The 17,551-nt window shown below is 38.3% G+C and overlaps 1 protein-coding gene across 5 annotated transcripts; it reads right to left on the bottom strand.

Moving 5' to 3' along the window:
- Window positions 1–857: 857 nt before the first annotated feature.
- TXNDC9 (thioredoxin domain containing 9) lies at window positions 858–17,524 on the bottom strand. 5 transcript variants are annotated; one of them, XM_019753828.3, is made up of 5 exons: window positions 16,529–17,524; window positions 14,338–14,553; window positions 10,745–10,863; window positions 7,335–7,589; window positions 858–4,997 (listed from the first exon to the last, which is right to left on the bottom strand). In XM_019753828.3, exons 2-5 carry the CDS (start codon window positions 14,524–14,526, stop codon window positions 4,880–4,882), a joined length of 681 nt encoding a protein of 226 aa, XP_019609387.1. In that variant the 5' UTR covers window positions 14,527–14,553; window positions 16,529–17,524; the 3' UTR covers window positions 858–4,879. The 5 variants fall into 5 exon arrangements, with proteins under 5 accessions (XP_019609387.1, XP_019609388.1, XP_019609389.1 ...); XM_019753829.3 differs by having other exon boundaries at window positions 14,338–14,556; window positions 16,529–17,252; XM_019753830.3 differs by lacking the exon at window positions 16,529–17,524 and adding an exon at window positions 16,282–16,386.
- Window positions 17,525–17,551: the final 27 nt, after the last annotated feature.

Genomic DNA, 17,551 nt, shown 5'->3' with positions numbered 1-17,551 from the left:
CTAGGTCCTGTAATGTGCAGTGTCCCTTTTATCATTTTCGATTGGTCAAAATAGTTACAGAGCTTACCCAGGTTCAAGGTGAAGAGGCTTAGACTTCCACTTTTTAAAAAAACTTTTATTTAAGTGTGTTTTTTCAGGACCCATCAGCTCCAAGTCAAATAGTTGTTTCAATCTAGTTGTGGAGGGCGCAGCTCACAGTGGCCCATGTGGGGATCGAACCGGCAACCTTGGTGCTAAGAGCACTGAGCTCTAACCAACTGAGCTAACCGGCCGCCCTAGACTTCCACCTCTTATGGGTGGGATATCAAAGGCACTGTGGCCATTTTTAATCTGCCACAAAAGACATTGTGGAATCAAAAATAGAGATATTCTGAAAAGCTGGTTAAGAACCATGGAGGACAAAATTGAGAAAGAGGAACAAACTAAAGTATACAAAGTTAAAAGGAATTAGAGAGAAAATTTTGTATATGGAGTCCAGACATAGGCAATCCAAAATAGGCACAATTGGTGACCATGAAGAGAATGGAAATAGAAGGAAAAATATATAATTCAAAGAGATTTCCATATTTGGCAAAATTCATAAATAAAAATCCTGAATATATTTCAATTCTAGAAGTATAAAATCTAGAAATAATATAACAAATGTTCTCCATTTAGAAATGTTTGTATTTTTGTTCTCATGGCTATCCTTATCCAAAGCCTTTTTATAAAATTCTATATTCCTCTTTTAGTCACTATTGGTGCCCTACCTTGAACAAGAATGAAGTTAACCAGTAACATTTTTTTCCCATCCCTTACCCAAGTTTATCATTTGAACTAATGCCCACCTATAAGGAAATTAGTGAATTTATTCAATATATTCTCTGTCCTCTCTTTATTTTAAAAAGTATATTGCATCCATACTGTCGGAGCACATAATGATTACACACTAGTCTGTAACCCTTATTTTCACAATTTGAACTTGGGTTTTTCTTTTAATTGAGGTGAAATTCACATTACATAAAATTAACCATTTTAAAGTATACAATTCAGTGACAGTGAGTACATGAACATTCAAAATGTTGCACAGCCAAAATTTCTACCTAGTTTCATAACATTCCCAACACTCCAACAGGAAACCTCGTACCCATTAAGCAGTTACTACACACTCACTCTGCCCCCAACCCCTTGCAACCACCAATCTACTCTATGTATTTACCTATTCTAGACACTTCTTTCACTTGGAATGCTTTTGCAGTCCATCCATGTGGTAGCATGTATTAGCACTATTCTTTTTTTGTGGCTGAATATTGCATTGTATGCATATATCACAATTTGTTATCCATTCATCTGATGATGGACATTTGGGTTTTTCCCACTTCTTTGCTCTTATGAATACTGCTATTAACACGCACATCCACGCATTTATTTGAGTAGCTCTTTTCAGTTATTTTGGGGGATATACCTAGGAATTCAATTGCTGGATCACATGGTAATTCCACACTTAACTCTGAGCAACCACCAAATTGTTTCCACTGCAGCTGCACCATTTTACATTTCCTTATAGATGTCCAGGGCTTCCAATCCACAACCACACTTATTCTTTCTTTTTTTTACAATGATAATCATTCTAGTGAAGTGGTATCTCATTGCGGTTCTGATGTGCATTTCCCTGATGACTAGTCATGTTGAGCATCTTTCAGGTGCTTGTTGGCTATTTGTGTTTCTTTGAAGAATTATCTTTTCAAGTCCTTTGCCCATTTTTAAATTGGGTTGTTTGTCTTTTTGTTGAGTTGTAATTCTGTATGAATTTGAGGATCGGCTTTTCCACGTTTGCAAAAAGGCCGCTGGCATTTTGATAAGGATTGCATTGAGGCTGCAGATTGCCCTCAATTATAGTGCCATTTTAACAATATTTTATTTTCCAATTCATGAACATGAGATGTATTTCAATTTTTTTGGTCTTATTTAAGTCAGTGATGTGTAGTTTTCAGTGTACACGTATTTCCTTTGTTAAATTTATTCCAGTGTCTCCACTGTAGGTACCCCCCACCCGTTAGTCACTTAGTAGCTGTCTGGGTTATTACAGACTGTCACGGTATTGCAGGGCTTGTGTTCAGGTAACCCTTCTTTTACTTAATAATGACCCCAAAGTACACGAGTAGTGATAGTGGCAATTTGTATGTGTCAAAGAGAAGCAGTAAACTGCTTCTTTGAAGTGAAAAGGTGAATGTTTTCAACTTAATAAGGGAAAAAAAAAACAAAACACCTGTACGCTGAGGTTGTGAAGATCTACAGTAAGAACAAATGTTCTACCATTGAAATTAAGAACAAAAAAGAAATTCATGCTGGTTTTGCTGTTGCACCTCAAACTGCAAAGATTATGCACAGTGCGTGGTAAGTGCTTACTTAGGATGGAAAAGGCATTTAAATTTATGGGTGGACAATATGAACAGAAATACACACACACACACACACACACACATATATATATATATATATATATATATATTGCCATTCACTCATGTATATACTAGGGGTGCCAAAAAGATGTATACATATGACTTGTATTCATCTTTTGTTATTGGTATATATTGAGTATTACAATTTTAATAGTTTTTTCCTTTCTTAAAATGTGTATATATTTTTTGGGCACCTTCTGTATAGAAACAAACCATTTGGTACTATGCATGGTTCCAGGTGTCCACTGGGGACCTCGGAACATATCAGGACTATTGTACTGTGTGGTCTCACTTCCTTTCAACTTGAATAACTTCCTTTAGCATTTCTTGTGTTTCCTAAAACTGAATTATTGAAATTTGAGAATGTCCTCATTTTGCCTTCCTTTCTGCGAGTTTTGCTAGAAATAAGATTTCTTAGTTGACAGTTTTTTTCCTTTCAGCACTTTGCATGTATCTCACTGCCTTCAGGCTTCCACTGTTTCTGATGTCAACTATTAATCTCAATGGGGTTTTCTTATACATCATGAGTGGTTTTCCCTTTGTTTTCAAGATTTTCCTTTCAGCATTTTTATTCTGACATGTCTGGATGTGGTTCATTCTACTATAAGAATTTGCTGAGCCTCTTCGATTAATGTTTTTTCATCGAATTTGGATTTTTAGGTATCATTCGTCTAATAATTTTTCTGCTCATTTTCTTTTTCCTCTCCTTTTAGCACTCCCATTATACATATGTTGATGTTCCACATTTTTCTGAAGCTGTTTATTTCTCTTCATTTTTTCCTGTTCTTCAGATTGCAATATCTGTATTGACTGATCTCGACATTTGCTGATTCCTTCTACTCCAAGTTCAAATCTGTTGTCCTTCTAATGAATTTTTCATTACAGTTATTGTACCTCCCAAGTCCGGAGATTTCCACTTGGTTCTTTTAAAATAATTTCTATTTATTAACATTCTCTATTTGATGGAATATTATGCCTTTCTTTACCTCCAGCATAGTTTTAGTTTAAAAAAAATGTTATTTATAATAGCTGCTTTGAAGTTTTTGTCAGCTTCCAACATCTGGGTTCACTCAAAGGTAGTTTCTTTTGATTGCTTTTTTCCCCCTTGTGAATGGGTCAGTTTCCTATTTCTTTGCAGGTCTTACAATTTTTGTTGAAAACTGGATGTTTTAGATAATAGAGTAGCTCTGGAGACTCATCCTCCCCTCTCTCCCAGGGCTTGTTAATGCTCTGTTCTGAATAGCCAGTCCCCTTATGAAATGTGGTGAAAGCTGTTTTGAGAGCTTGCTTCTCCCACTGGGCAGAACCTCTGTGCTATTCCCCTGTAGATGGGGGTGGGGATAGTAGAGCAGTGGCTGGGAGCCCCTGGTCTTCTCGGCTTGCCTGTCCGTGTGTGGAGACTCCATCCTAATCACTATTGCTCCAGCTTATGAGTAAGTCAATTGTTCATCTTAATGGGGTTATGAATAAGCTGGGACAACAGTGATCAGGAAATAGTATTTGTGGTCTGTCTGCCATTCCTGGGGTATAGGTTCTGTGCTACAAGGACTGGGTGGAAGAGAAGTGCGAGCAGTCTGCTCCTCCTAGGGAGAAATTGTAGGCTGAGGTTGGCAGCCAGGAGAGAGGGAGGATGCAGAGTCATGGCTCAAATACCACAGAGACTCACCATTCTTACCAAAATACAGTATTTTCTTGAATAAATGTTTTTGTTTGCTGTATGCTCTTATGACAATTTCCAGAGACTTTAAGTTTTTTTAAAAAAAGTATTTACCACATATGGTTATTTCACTGAGTGTGTAGATCTCCTCAGACTGCCAGTCCAAAAGTGCTTCCTGGCTTTTTTTAATGCGTGTCTTAAAATACAAGCAACAGGACCCTTTAAATAAAGCAATCTGTTCACAACCTGAAAAAGCTTTTTTCTGCCATCAGTTGATTCAACATCAATGTGCAGCATACAGAATAAGCAGTTCTTTAATAGTTATTTAAATATATTCCAGAAGTGAAGTGTTTTTATAATTCATTTACAAGTGCAGTCTGTTACACCAGTAAATGTCACTTGACCTGTTGTATAAAGTAAATAATGTGTGAGAATTAGTCCTGGAATGGTTTTCTGAATTTCTATGTCCAATCCAGTAGATTAAAAACACAATTGTGAATGGTATAAAGATGCAAAAATCATATTGTGATAAAATCAATCACAAAAACAGAATCCAGACCCTTTCCCCAAAATTTAAGAACTCAGAAGTTTTCCTCAACTTAAATATGAGCTCCTCACAGAAAATATTAAAGATGTCTTTCAGTGTGATGCAAGTGTATAAAACTCTAGAGTTGGACTATTAGATGACCAATGTATCAAAATCAATAGAGTTTAGAAAACAAATCTAATTCTAAAGTGAGCAGAAATAAAAAGACAATTTACAAAGAATTATAACTGATCTCTAATCATCATCAGAGTCTGAATCATATTTCTTGCCTCGGATCGTTTTCTTTTCCAGCTTTGTGAAGTTTGTTCCAAATTTCTTTTGGCTCTGAAATGGTGGCTCCATTAAACTTCCACTAAAAATAAAGCAAATATGAAATGCATTTATCATTTATAAGATAGTAGTTGACATACTAAACTGCACAAAAATCTACCTTTTCTTCCTCACTGTAACATATGGAATTTAGTAAAATTTTCTTAAAAATGCTGGTGTCAAGGAAGAGGTACATTATTCATACTGATGGTTAATAGTAGTAACCTTATTTTGTACAACTAAATGTTTTAGATCAGTGTTTTATTTTTTTTTATCATTAATTACTGATGAACATTTCACAGGATACACCAACGGAATTTCTGACTGAAAAGTATAGAAGGAAATCAAAGGTGTTTTTCCCAGGTGTTTTGGATATGCTGAACCTGTACCTGATTAGATTCTTTTTATTGTGAGAATGACAGAAAAATGGTGCTCTATTTCTAATAGCCTGTTGTGACTGGTTTGATCCTGTTTAACATCTTTTAATATTTAGATTTCTACAGATATCAAAATTCATGGAATTCATTATCATCAACCCAGAATTAGTATGAAACTCTTTTCAATGATGCTTGAGAAATAAGTAAGACAATTTCGTCTTTCCAAAATAGATGGGAATATTCCTAGTACCTAGATCTTGGTTTTGAAATATTATCTGCCACTGAAAGGAACTGTGGCTCCTTGGAGAAAAAGCCAATGCTAGGGAGAGTACAACATGAGTACCCCTAAAACATCTTATTTGTACCAGAAAGAACGTGCTCAAACAATTATGGGGACAGGTACAAAGGACATAGAAGCCAGCATGAAAGTGGCTCTCATTGGCCAAACCTGGGACAATCTGAGCTCCCAAGTAAATAATATTAGCAGGGCTACAACCCATTGAGTAAAATAATCGATAGCTGATTCTAATATAAATAAATAAGAAGGTAAGTTAATGTGAGATATGGAAAAGTTCTTCCTTAAATCACCATTTGGTCTGGTAGATAACTGGTTAACCAGTGCTTAGTTATCACCACCAGAAATGAGACAAACCATTATATGCCTCCTGACATGGTGTACCGTGAAGGAAGAATACATCACTTCTACAATACACCTGTAGAAAAATGCATAATCTGAAATCTACTCTTGAAACATTATATAAAACAAAATTGAGGGTGTGCTATAAAATAAGTAGCTTGTATGCTTCAACAGTGTCATAGTACTGAAAAACAAAGGCAGGTAACAAGTTGTCACAGGTTAATGGAAACTAAAACACATACTAACTAAATGCAACATATTTTTTTTTGATATGGAGGACATCATTGGGACAAGGGCAGAATTTGAATAAGGTCTGTAAATTACATACTTCCTTTTAAATAATTGTACTGTGGTTATATAAGAAAATATCTTTGCTATTAGAAAATACACACAAAAATATTTAGGAGTAAAGGTACAATACATCTACAACCTCCATTCAAATGGTCCTGGGAAAAAAAAGTGAGTTTCTAGAAAAAGAATGATAAAACAAATATTAAATGTTTAAAATTGGGGAATATGGGTGAAGGGTATACGAGCATTCTTTGTATTGTTTTCCAGCTTGTTTAAAATTTGAAATCATTTCAAAATAAATATTAGTATTTTATTTAACATTCATAAAACAACACCTAAAACTCCAAAATCAACTTCAATGATGTAGGAATGACTCAGGCATATGTAGGAGTGATTCAGAGAAAAAGGGGGAGGGGAAGTGAAAAGATGAGAGAACTCTATTTATTGAAAGGCACTATAACTATGCAATGGTAACTGCATAGTTTTACCTGTTATTCTTGCAAGTCAAGATCAAGCACAAAAGATGATATGTTCTAATCTGTGGAATTAGATAAATTATTTGTCTGGAGAAGTGGACAAAGAGATGAATGAAAACTGGAAGTTGGCTTTTAGATTGTTTTCAAACTGAGAGTGTTCCCCATAGTAAGTAACTTAAGCTAAGCATAGAAATGAGATTCTATGTATCTGATCAGTTTCCACAAGTGAGATAGGAATATCTATGTTAAAGATCTAATGTCATTATCAATTTGAATAATTTGGTTCAAATCAGGCGAGAATCAATTGTGTCATTTTGCATTTCCAGATGACTACAGCATTAGAATTGGACTGGATCTATTAGGTTGAAAACTTTTATAGCTAGGTGTACTCCAAGACTTTATTTATAACTGATTTTAATGTGAGGCCACACGAATAATGTACATTTTAAAAAATATGCTTTTCCTTTGTGAAAGTTTTCTACATCTCAGCCAAAAATATCTAGTCCCATTAAAATAAGTGCTAACATTAAAAAATCCTCTCTACATATATCAACTGAATATGTGAATTAAAATACATTTATTGTTTGGTTAAAAGTTACCTGTAGTTAAGAATATCAGAACAACCGAGCCTCCATTCTAAAGTTTCTGTGGTGAAGTCATCGGTATTTCCTAAGTCAGTGAATCCGACAACATAATCTTGTGTTTTTCCATCTTTTACCAGTGCTAGTGTGGGAATGACTTTGATACGCAGTCTCTCACAAAGGAAAGGTGCTTTTTCCACATTCAGCTTCAAAAACTTGGTTTCAAGATGTTTCTTGGACAGTATCACCAAGTGTCTGTCTAGTATTTTACACCTGTAAATAACATGTAGAATATCAAAAGTTAAAACAACAGATTTCTTTTTAAAAATAAATATCATGAAGGTACATCTAATTTTATGCTTTTTCTGTCTGAGTCTCATGATCTGGCAGCCAATCTGTGCTGGTGTCAGATGGCCTCGTTCCCATTTCATAGGTCAGCTGCCTGATTAGGACAGGTAGAAAGGCAATTTAATATTGTAGAAAGTCAGATTCACTCTAATGATATTTATAAAAAACAAAACATTCAATACAGAGGGTGCCAAAAAAATGTATACACATTTTAAGGAAAAAACTATTAAAATTGTAATACTCAATATATACTGATAACAAAAGATGAATATAAGTCATCGTTTGACTTCTGTAATTACAAGAAGTGCTCAAAGTGGTTCCCATCAGTGTTCAGATACTTCTGAGTACGGCAAATTGCTGCTTGAGCAATGATGCCCAAAGTGTCCACTTGTACACATTTTTTTTGGCACCCCTGGTATGTGCTTAAGTTGTAGGCGGTTCACAAAATTGCCACGTTTATGGGAAGAACAAAAGTTCATTGTCATTGCTCTTATGTATGTTTCCTGGTATCTCATACAGGCAGCCTGAGGGGTGACTTGACAGAACTCAGAAGAGACTTCTCAGAATTAGAAATGTACATATGGAGCCAGGTTTGGAAGTCATTAGGAAAGACTAACGAATGGTGTTGCTGAGAAGGAACTCCTCTAGCTGTACGACTCCGTCACTGAGAAGCACATTAAGGTTAAGGCTGTAAATATGGTCCCTATGGTTCCAAAGAAATGAAAAGTACCAGAGGCAACTTTCATTAAGCCACCTTCAATTGAAGAGGACAATGGAAGTGACATTTCCTTTAAAGTAGAATGTATTTTAAACTGGTCAATCCTCTAACGTTTCTGAAACAGACTACTGCAATCATCTTTTTGAGCAGCAGTTCTTAACTGTTGGTGTTCATTACAACCAACTTTTAAAATATACAGAGCAATTCCAACTCCTCGGGAGTGGAGCAGGGAGACATGCAGGCAAGTCTCAGGCCCAGTAAAGTTGAGAACCACTACTCTGGATGACTAAGACACCAGATGTTTCAGAGCTGTTTCTACTAGGCTTTTGGGGCACTTCTTGGTGTAGTATTTCTTGAGTGAGGTTTGGGCCCAGCGAGTTTCCTGTATCCTTAATGCCTCGTCACTTTCCCTCTGAATATATCTTTTCATATATCACCTACGTAGCATAGCAATGAGATTTCAGTAAAAATCGTAGAACAAATTGTTCAATGGTATTTGAATGAAACTCAAAACAAATGATAACTGTTATATGAGAAATATGTTCTTGAACATTTGTATATAAGTCAACTCTATGGTTTTACTGGAGTAATACAGAACCTATTTTAAATAAGGCTATATACCACTTGTCAATCCATTTTTTAAAATACAGAAGTAGCAGTCATGGTGTAGTTAAAATAGCATTAGGTTTGAATCCTCTTATCATACAGTAACTGAGTGACATTACGTGAGTCACTTAATCTCTCCAAGTCTTGGTCTCTACATATGAAGCATAGGAATTATACCTACTTACCTCAATGGGTCACTAGGAATATCCTAGGATTTTATATATGAAAATATGCAGCCTATTATGTGCTGGCAACGTTCATATATGTACAGGGGGTACCAAAAAAGTGTATACAAGTGGACACTTTGGTCAACGTTGCTCAAGTAGTAGTTTGCTGTAATCAGAAGTATCTAGACACTGATGGTAACCACTTTGAGCACCTCTTGTAATTGCAGAAGTCCAACGTGACTTGTATTCATCTTTTGTTATCGGTATATATTGAGTATTACTATTTTAATAGTTTTTTCCTTCCTCAAAATGTGTATGTGTTCTTTTGGTACCCTCTGTATACATAAATTAACTGATTATTTAAATTTTGACTTCTTCAGTTTTATTTGGAGGTTAGCACTCCTGGTGCTGCACTGTTTATACACCTATCAAATATATTTACTGAGCACCTACTACGTGTCAGCCGTTGCCACTCTAGAGCTAGGAACCCGGAGCACAGTGGGCCATAATACACACAAACTTCCTGCCTTCATAAAACAAACAATCTTGTGGGCGAAGACATCTAATAAACAAGTGAACAAATAATATCACCTCTTCATATATGTCAGAGGTGGTGTGCCTTTGGGAGATGACAGTGTACCGCAAAGGCAGAGGGTTTCTTTACCTTTCTAATCCCTTCCCCCATGATTCTACCTTCTCAATATTTTCTTTTATTTTTGTTTTTTAGTCAGTGAGTCTCAGCCAATCAATCCATGAAAGGTGTTAATAGCCAAGTTGTTGGGTGGTGAGACTAAGACAGGGCCAGGCAGACTATCAAAGGAAGAGGCATGGCTTAGATGACAGTGACTGATGGAGACTCCACACTGGGACGTGTGACCATCTAAGAGCGGCAGCTCTACTTAGCATCAGCAACTGCCTTCATATGGAATTCTAGATCTATTATTACCAAGTTTGCTGACTTTTAATTCTGAAATCTAAATTTTCAGAAAATGAAATCTTTCTCAGTTTTTAAATGTTGGCAACTAATCAAATCTTGGGGCTCCAAAAAAGAACGACTTGAGTCCTTTGGTTTAAGGTACAACTTCTCCTGGAGGTGTTTTATTTTACAAGGGATCTGCCTCTGTAGAGAGGTTTGCGGACCTGGGCTGGTTTAAGAGAAACCACTTTCTTCTCCTTCCAGCCAAACCTGGCAGTTCCAACTTCTGGGGAAAAGCCTGGCCAAAATCATTGTCTCCTCATGGCTACATCATTAAAGTGGGGCAAAAAAGTATAAATAATTCTTGTTCCATTGATAAAATACTCAAGTGTACACTTGTAAGTTGTTTTTCAAGTTAGTGAAAATATAATTTGGAAAACAGCCACTTCTATGGAGTCTTGGTTTTCAATAATGTTCATTTATACTTTTGTATGTCACTGGTTTTTAAGTTAATCTTTAAAATAAAAATGACCTAACTTTAATGTGTAGACTTCTAGTACAAAGCAACAACTTAAGAAGTAGTTCATTTTTCTTAATTTCTCTATGTAGTCAGTGTATCTCTCTATTCAGATCTCACCATGTTTAAAAAAGTCACTGAAGGAAACATAGTTACCTCAATGTGGAGTCTCTGTAGAAATGGCACACCACTTTTTTACTCTCCTTGACTTCTTGAAAAAAGTCCCTCTCACTAGGGATTTCTCTGTATTCCCCATGTCCTTTCGAAAGCCATTCCTAATTTGAGGAAAAGGGAAATATTACACATTTCCAATATCTCTTTCAGTACCACTTTACAGTTTGTGTCCGAATCACCCCAATATTTTGTAATGAAGTCGATTTTACCTTGCAGAGAAATAAATTCCTTTTAGTGATTTCCTTTCCTGTTTCTAGTGTCGATGCAAAATGGTCTGCAGTCACTATCTCCATAGCATGGCTCGCATTTAACACAATTATCTGTCTTACTAACTTAAAACATATCGTTTTCTTAGAACTTAGGAAATAAAAAGTTAAGAGTCAAGAGACTTAGAATGTAAACATCCATTTCTTTGCATGCAAACTATTAAAATCAGAAGCACTTGGTCCAAGTTACTACAAAGCTTTTCAAAATAATGCTCATGAGATAAAGCCAGTCAGCCTGTGAGGGTGGGGGTGGGGCTGAGGGAGGGGTTACTGTAGCTCTGAAGCTTCTTTTCTATTTGTTCTTGACGACCTCGGAGAGCCAGGAATCTCTCCTATACTGGCCACCAATGGGCAGTATCCCAGGAAGCAAAGTTGTCCACTCACACAATGGCCAGAAACAGTAAGGATCTCACAAGTCATCTAATTCAACTTCCCAAACCAATGTATCAACCCTTATCAATCATGCCTAACAGACCTTTGAGCCTCTTGAAACTGTCCTGTGGCGGGATGGTTATCACCTCAACTGGAAGCTTGTTTCTTTTTTCAGGCAGCTGGTTTTAATAAAAAGGAACACTGGACTTTCAGGCAGAAGGCATGGGCTTGAATAATTAATTAATTGTTCTACCACTTACGAGGCTATGGACTCTAATAATCTGAGTCTCAGTTTCCTCATTTGTAAAGTGGAGATCAAGAAGCAATGATCTCATTGAGTAGTTGTGAAAACAAGACAACATGAAAATAACTAAAGTATCTGGCATGTGCTTAAAATGCATCTGTATATGTACTCTGTAATTTTCAGAAAGGTCTTCTCACACTGAAGTACCATATATGTGTAACTCTGGTCTGTGGACCCCAGCTTGGATCTAAGATTAGGGAGCAAAGTTCTAATCTCTCTTTCACATGTTAGCCTTCCAAATATTGTTTCTTGCCTATGTCCTCCCTTCTGCACACTGAAATTTCCATTTCCTTTTGACTGTTTCTCGTAGGAAACAATTATCTAGACTTCTTATTCTTCTGATTGTTCTCTGAATGGTCTAATTCCTCCATGTCCTTTTAAAATGTGGCAGACATCTGAATGCAACCCTCAAGAAGTGGTCCAGCTGGAAAGGGGCCAGTGCCATCTCCAGTCTTCTCATATTTGAACACAGCCCTCACGCAGTAATAGTTTGCTATCCATTTCACATCGGCTCACACTCAGCTAACACTCACAGAAGGCTCCGGTATCTTCACCTCATGTGACATTTCTTTGGCAAAGCTCCCATAGTTTAAACTCTCAAATACAGTTCCTTAATGACATGTGACATTTCATGATTCCTTTCTTGACTCGTCAATGACATGTGCCCTTAAAAAAAAGTGTTTGTTTTTTAAGAAGCTGTTATTTCTTTTCGTTATTTATTCTGTGTTTAACCAATAGGCTGAAGACCTGAACCTGCCTCAGAGGGAGGCCAGCCCACCGGGAACCTGCACCAACGTGCGGCATCTCTCCCATGTCACTCTGCACACGTGGTGCAGTTCTACAGTTCCCTCCACAGAGCACATGTGCCACAGATACATGCGGATGGGATCAGGCAGGATGGGCGCAGGTCACAGGTCACGGCTGGAGCCTACCTGATGCCTGGCCGCTGGGCAGCACCTGGTTCTTACTGGCTATCACCCAAGGCCTCTGGAGGGCTCCTCCTATTTCTCACCTTGTTCTCCTGCTCCCCAAGTCCTACCCTGTTTCCCCGAAAATAAGACCTAGCCGGACCATCAGATCTAATGCGTCTTTTGGAGCAAAAATTAATATAAGACCGGATATAATATAACATAAGTACCAGGTCTTATATTAATTTTTGCTCCAAAAGACGCATTAGAGCTGATGGTCCGGCTAGGTCTTATTTTTGGGGAAACACGGTACATCTCTAGCTGCCATAACAGAAGGAAGGTGCTTGGATAACTGATGAATGTTGATTAACACAGGCCTATTAAGTGCTTATGTCACTGCATACACTGATTTCTCCAATACTCTCATGGATCAGAAAATCAAAATTACTATACAATCTATACTACTCTTTTAAAAAGAGTAGCCAAAATACCATTAAGGTTTCTTGCCTGCTTCCTCACTAAACGTTTTAATAAAAAAAAAATCTATTAAAATGCAATGAAAGCTCTAAAATAAGGCCCTCTAGGTACTCCACGACAAATTCATTTAACATTGATTAGTACAGTATTTCAAAAAAGCCCTAAAGGCTGCCTGCCTCAATTCGTTTTTAGCTATAAATACTCAAGACTATTTTTTTAACTGCTGACAACTTCATTTAAGGCATTAATGTATGTTCCTCACTGCAAATCAGGTGGATATGGACTTTGTACAAAAATATCCTAGTTATGACAACTTTTTTTAATTGAGCATTAACAATCAGTAGGGTGCTTAACTGTGATCATGAAATAATGAGTTTGTAATAGAATCTCATTAGCATCATATTAAGAAAAGTAGCCCAGTTTCAAAACCAGATACACGCCCTATTTCAGAAAACTCAAAATTGAACTCCGTCACATTATAAAAAGAGTCTTTTCTTTTGTAGCGATTCTTCTAAACAGTAAGGGTATGAACATTATCAGAGATGCAGCACAGACAAAAGCTTTCTTCAGAAAAGCTAAAGTTAAGGTTTTAGTCTCAGCCAACTGAAGAGGAACCAGAGCGCGTGAGAATGTATTTCAATTTAACTTAAACCTATGGAAACCATTTCCATTTTTAATCCTAATTCAATTTACAGAACTTAACCCATCAGAGTCTACAAGTCTTTCCCCACTCACACTCTAAGAGGTCAAGGAGGATAGCACTGTGGTCACCTTTCCTTGTGACCCAGCCTGCATTCTTTTGAATAAGTAAGCCACATAATTCAACGATACACTGGAAATGCCTGAAATAATTTCTTCCATGTAAGTTGCCTTACAGCTCTTATTTCGCTTGCTTTGAGGACAGCTAAATTATGAAAGGTATTATACCACCTAGAAGGGAAACCACCGACTCCTATTGCTCTCAGTGCTCTTTTACTCCCCTCTCTCCTCAAGCACACTAACCTGAGCTCAGAAAATGGTGCTGGGCACATGTTTCGTTTACTGGAGATTAATATAGTAACCAGGCTAATTTTCAACGTGTCTTTAAAACTATTTTTTTTTTCCAGGCAAACTGTTAACAGCGATAGGTACTTTCAGGCCAAAAAAACCTTACAAATTGGACTGAAATGAACTATTGCCACATGCGTAATGTAAGTGGTCAGGCGCATACTGTCAAAGCAATTTCAGAAAGCAGGGCAGAGAGGTTACTTGTTTCTGCTGCTGAGCTTTCCTCAGCGCCTCGAGTCTCTTTTCTTTGAGGTGTTCCAGTTCATCCCCGTCCATCTGATCCAGTTTCTGAATTTCAGAATCCAGATGTTCTTCCACTAGCTTGGTTGTTTGCAGCAACTGATTCTCCAGGACTTTTGAAAACATGTTGACAGACGCATTAGCTTCCATCCTTCTAAATGGTACAGCTCAGCCTTGCTGCTGGGCAGAAGGTTTAAAAAGGAAAAAAAGTGCAAACAGTATGTGAGATTTCTCTCTTACTTTCAAAAATTCTAGCAAGTGCATAATTTGTAGTCTACAAAGTATGCTGCTGACAGCCAAGGACTTCACGTTAGGCTTAATAATTTTAGTTAAGTGTTTTAAAATTTAACTTTCAATACATTATACCATGCAAAATAGTCACACCACTCAAAACCTAATTAGAGCAAAGTTTAGGTGCTCCTGATTTTGTTCGTGTTTTACTTTGTTAAAGCAAAGTCAAGTCTTTAAGACCATCACCGGACAAGAGAGAAATGGGTAGTTGGAGTTATACCCAGTGATTACAATCACTGTTCTTTACCGAAGGAAAAGGGAAGCAAAGCAGAAATGACTGTGAACCCTGACCAAGTTGAACTGTATTGAGGTTTCACAAATACACATCAAACTTTGATTCAATACAGAGCAGAGTTGAGCAAAAGACACATTTTTCATGGCCTTTGCCTAAATGATTTTCATTTTCTTTTTAACTCCTATGAGGGCCCATTACAATTTATGTAAAGAATGGAACCTGGTGTTCCCTAAGCTTCAGTTCCCACTCCTGTTCTCCCGTTACCTAACAAAATCTAAGACCACAAAGATTGATATTGGTATTGATTTACTGACTCAGTGTTCTTCACTTTGATGTAAGACAATATAATTGTAAATATTAAAAAGAGTATCAATGTATTCTATGTTAGTTTAAAAACAGAATCTAATTGAGATTAGAAAGGAAGACCTCTGTCAATTACCTATTTTAAAAGAAATGTAGTTCTATTTTCCACCAGCAACAATCAGATGGCAATTTTATGTTTACTTCTGGCTTATTATCATAGAAATGTGATTTATAATTTGCCTATCAAAGCAGGAGACTGTTGCATCTCAATTAACTATGATACATTTGCAAACACTAACCAAGCACTTCAAAAAAATTTGAATAAACTGTGAACTCATCCATCCAGCTTCTGACACATAGCCTGGTCCCCAGAGACCTCTATAAATGTTGAACTAAAGAGAAACAGTTTTCTTGCAAACTTCACTTCTGATTCCTTTTTCTTCACAAGAAAAGCAGTTGAAACGCATACTTGATTTCACCTTTGTATTCCTAGAGCTAGCAGTGCCTGGGACACAGCAGGTTCTGTGTCAAGAAAATGTTAACCTTGAATGAACCAAATTGTAAGTTCCCCACAAATGCTGTAAAATTTTAAAGGAGCTGTATTTCAAATATAGTAAAAAAAAAATTTTACAATCCCTACCTCCCAAGAAAATTGTCACTAAGATTGTGACCTTCACTTTTGGAGCTGGATGAGGCAGAAAGCTGGATAGTAAATCCTAGCCTGCATGTCAGAACCTGTTCTTACCAGGGACACGGCGGATACTTATCCCTGGAGTTTTGCAGTATGAGCTCAGAATTTAATGTTGGGATAACTGGGAGCAGAAGCGATTAACAGGGCACCTCTGGGGGCAGGTTGGTGGTGTTCTAACGCATTCAGAAAGAAGAAAGGAGATGCTTTAGCGATTCTGATAATTTTCCATTTTTCAAACCTCAAGCCTCTGATTCTTCCTTTTTTCAGTTCAACTAGAATGGTGGCAAGGGCCTTGTCCTCAAATTATCTAACCATTTCCTAGATCCCCCTACGTGCACCCGCCGAAATAACCAAGAGGCCTCCTCCCTAACTGCACCCCAGGTACCTTCTCAAAAGTATGCTCGTCACTCCGAGTCCGCCCCCCACCCCCGACCCACCAGGGACAGATGAGGGCAGAGTTCAGGGGCCCCGACTTCAACGCCTCCCGGGGCGCATGCGCCAAAGCTGCCGCCGCTGCACTGACACCCGCATCAGGGCGGCGCCCACCCCTGCCCGGCCCGGATGTTGAGCGGCGGTGTGTCCATTAGCACCGGAACCCGGTGGCCGGTTTCTTCACACCATCTCTGTCTCACCTGAACTCTGGATGATACCTGAGAAGTGACGGACCAGTAGCTCCAAGAGAACAGTCTACTCTGGCTTCAGCCTCGCAACAGCTGCTAGTGGCGGCGAACCGGCCGTGCCTCCCTCCTCCTCATTGGCTGATGCCCTTGCGTGATACAGCCTGCGACGCCAGAGGGAGTGATGGGAGGGGAGGGCGGGCCTGCGACGAGAGCCTACGCGCGTGCGCCTCTGTCGCCGCGGCCTGGAACCCGAGGTGTCGAATCCATTGCCCAGAGGGCGCGGGAGCAAAGCATGCTGGGAGTCATAGTTTTTTATTGCTCAGCCTGGAGTTGTCAGACTTATTAGGCTCAGATCCTCAGCACACGCAACGTTAAGTCAAATGAGATAGCTACGCTCCTGCTCAGGAGTGAGTCTCCAACTTCGTTTACATCCTGTTTATTGAATATTTTCCTTTCCTTTTTAAAAACGTCGAAGAGTAACATACAGCACGATTAGCTTTTGTATAGTTAACACCCGTAATATTACCGTCCAGATCCTGAAGTAGAACATTTTCACCACCCTCGTGAGTTCCCTAACAAATTTTTAGAACTTGCTCTCCTAAACATTAAGACCCATTCAGAGGACTTAATGGGTATCCCCTTGTTTTATATTTTTAGTGACTGTACATTCATGGACGTTACCGAGGACCAATTTTGTCCAGGGTTTATCTGCTTTGGGAATAATCAGAGCGCTTATCTTCGGTTCATTGTGGTACTTCACTGAACTTCCTGCGGCTGAGAATACAAAGGAGTAGAGGTTGAAAGGTGAAGGGAAGCCTAAGGTCTACCTCTGACCAAGCTCCAGTGCCCACGTCTGCATTCTCTGGCGAGGAGGGGCGGATGTGGGGAATCTTCAGCCTCATTGTCCGCTTGTGGTTCTAGAACCTGGAAACGGTTCGGACATCGGTGCGCGGCGGACGCTTGCGGGAAGGGGGCGCTGGGGCTCCCGCCTGGCGAGCTGGTCAACTGGAGACGCTCTACCCGAGGGGCAGCTCT

This window comes from Rhinolophus sinicus, chromosome 2 (assembly GCF_057876585.1).
Source record: "Rhinolophus sinicus isolate RSI-liver-muscle chromosome 2, RSI-T2T, whole genome shotgun sequence".
Lineage (NCBI taxonomy): Eukaryota > Metazoa > Chordata > Mammalia > Chiroptera > Rhinolophidae > Rhinolophus > Rhinolophus sinicus.
Note: the sequence above shows the minus strand (reverse complement) of the source record. Positions and strands in the feature narration are given on the sequence as shown.

Bases quoted from the DNA above. Each gene is read 5' to 3' on its own strand.
- TXNDC9 (XM_019753828.3), bottom strand. From the start codon at position 14,526: ATGGAAGCTAATGCGTCTGTCAACATGTTTTCAAAAGTCCTGGAGAAT. The intron at 10,864-14,337 runs GTAACCTCTCTG...TCCTCAAATTAG, and splicing joins AAGCTCAGCAGCAGAAACAA to GAATGGCTTTCGAAAGGACA. The intron at 4,998-7,334 runs GTAACTTTTAAC...CTTTATTTTTAG, and splicing joins TCTGATATTCTTAACTACAG to TGGAAGTTTAATGGAGCCAC.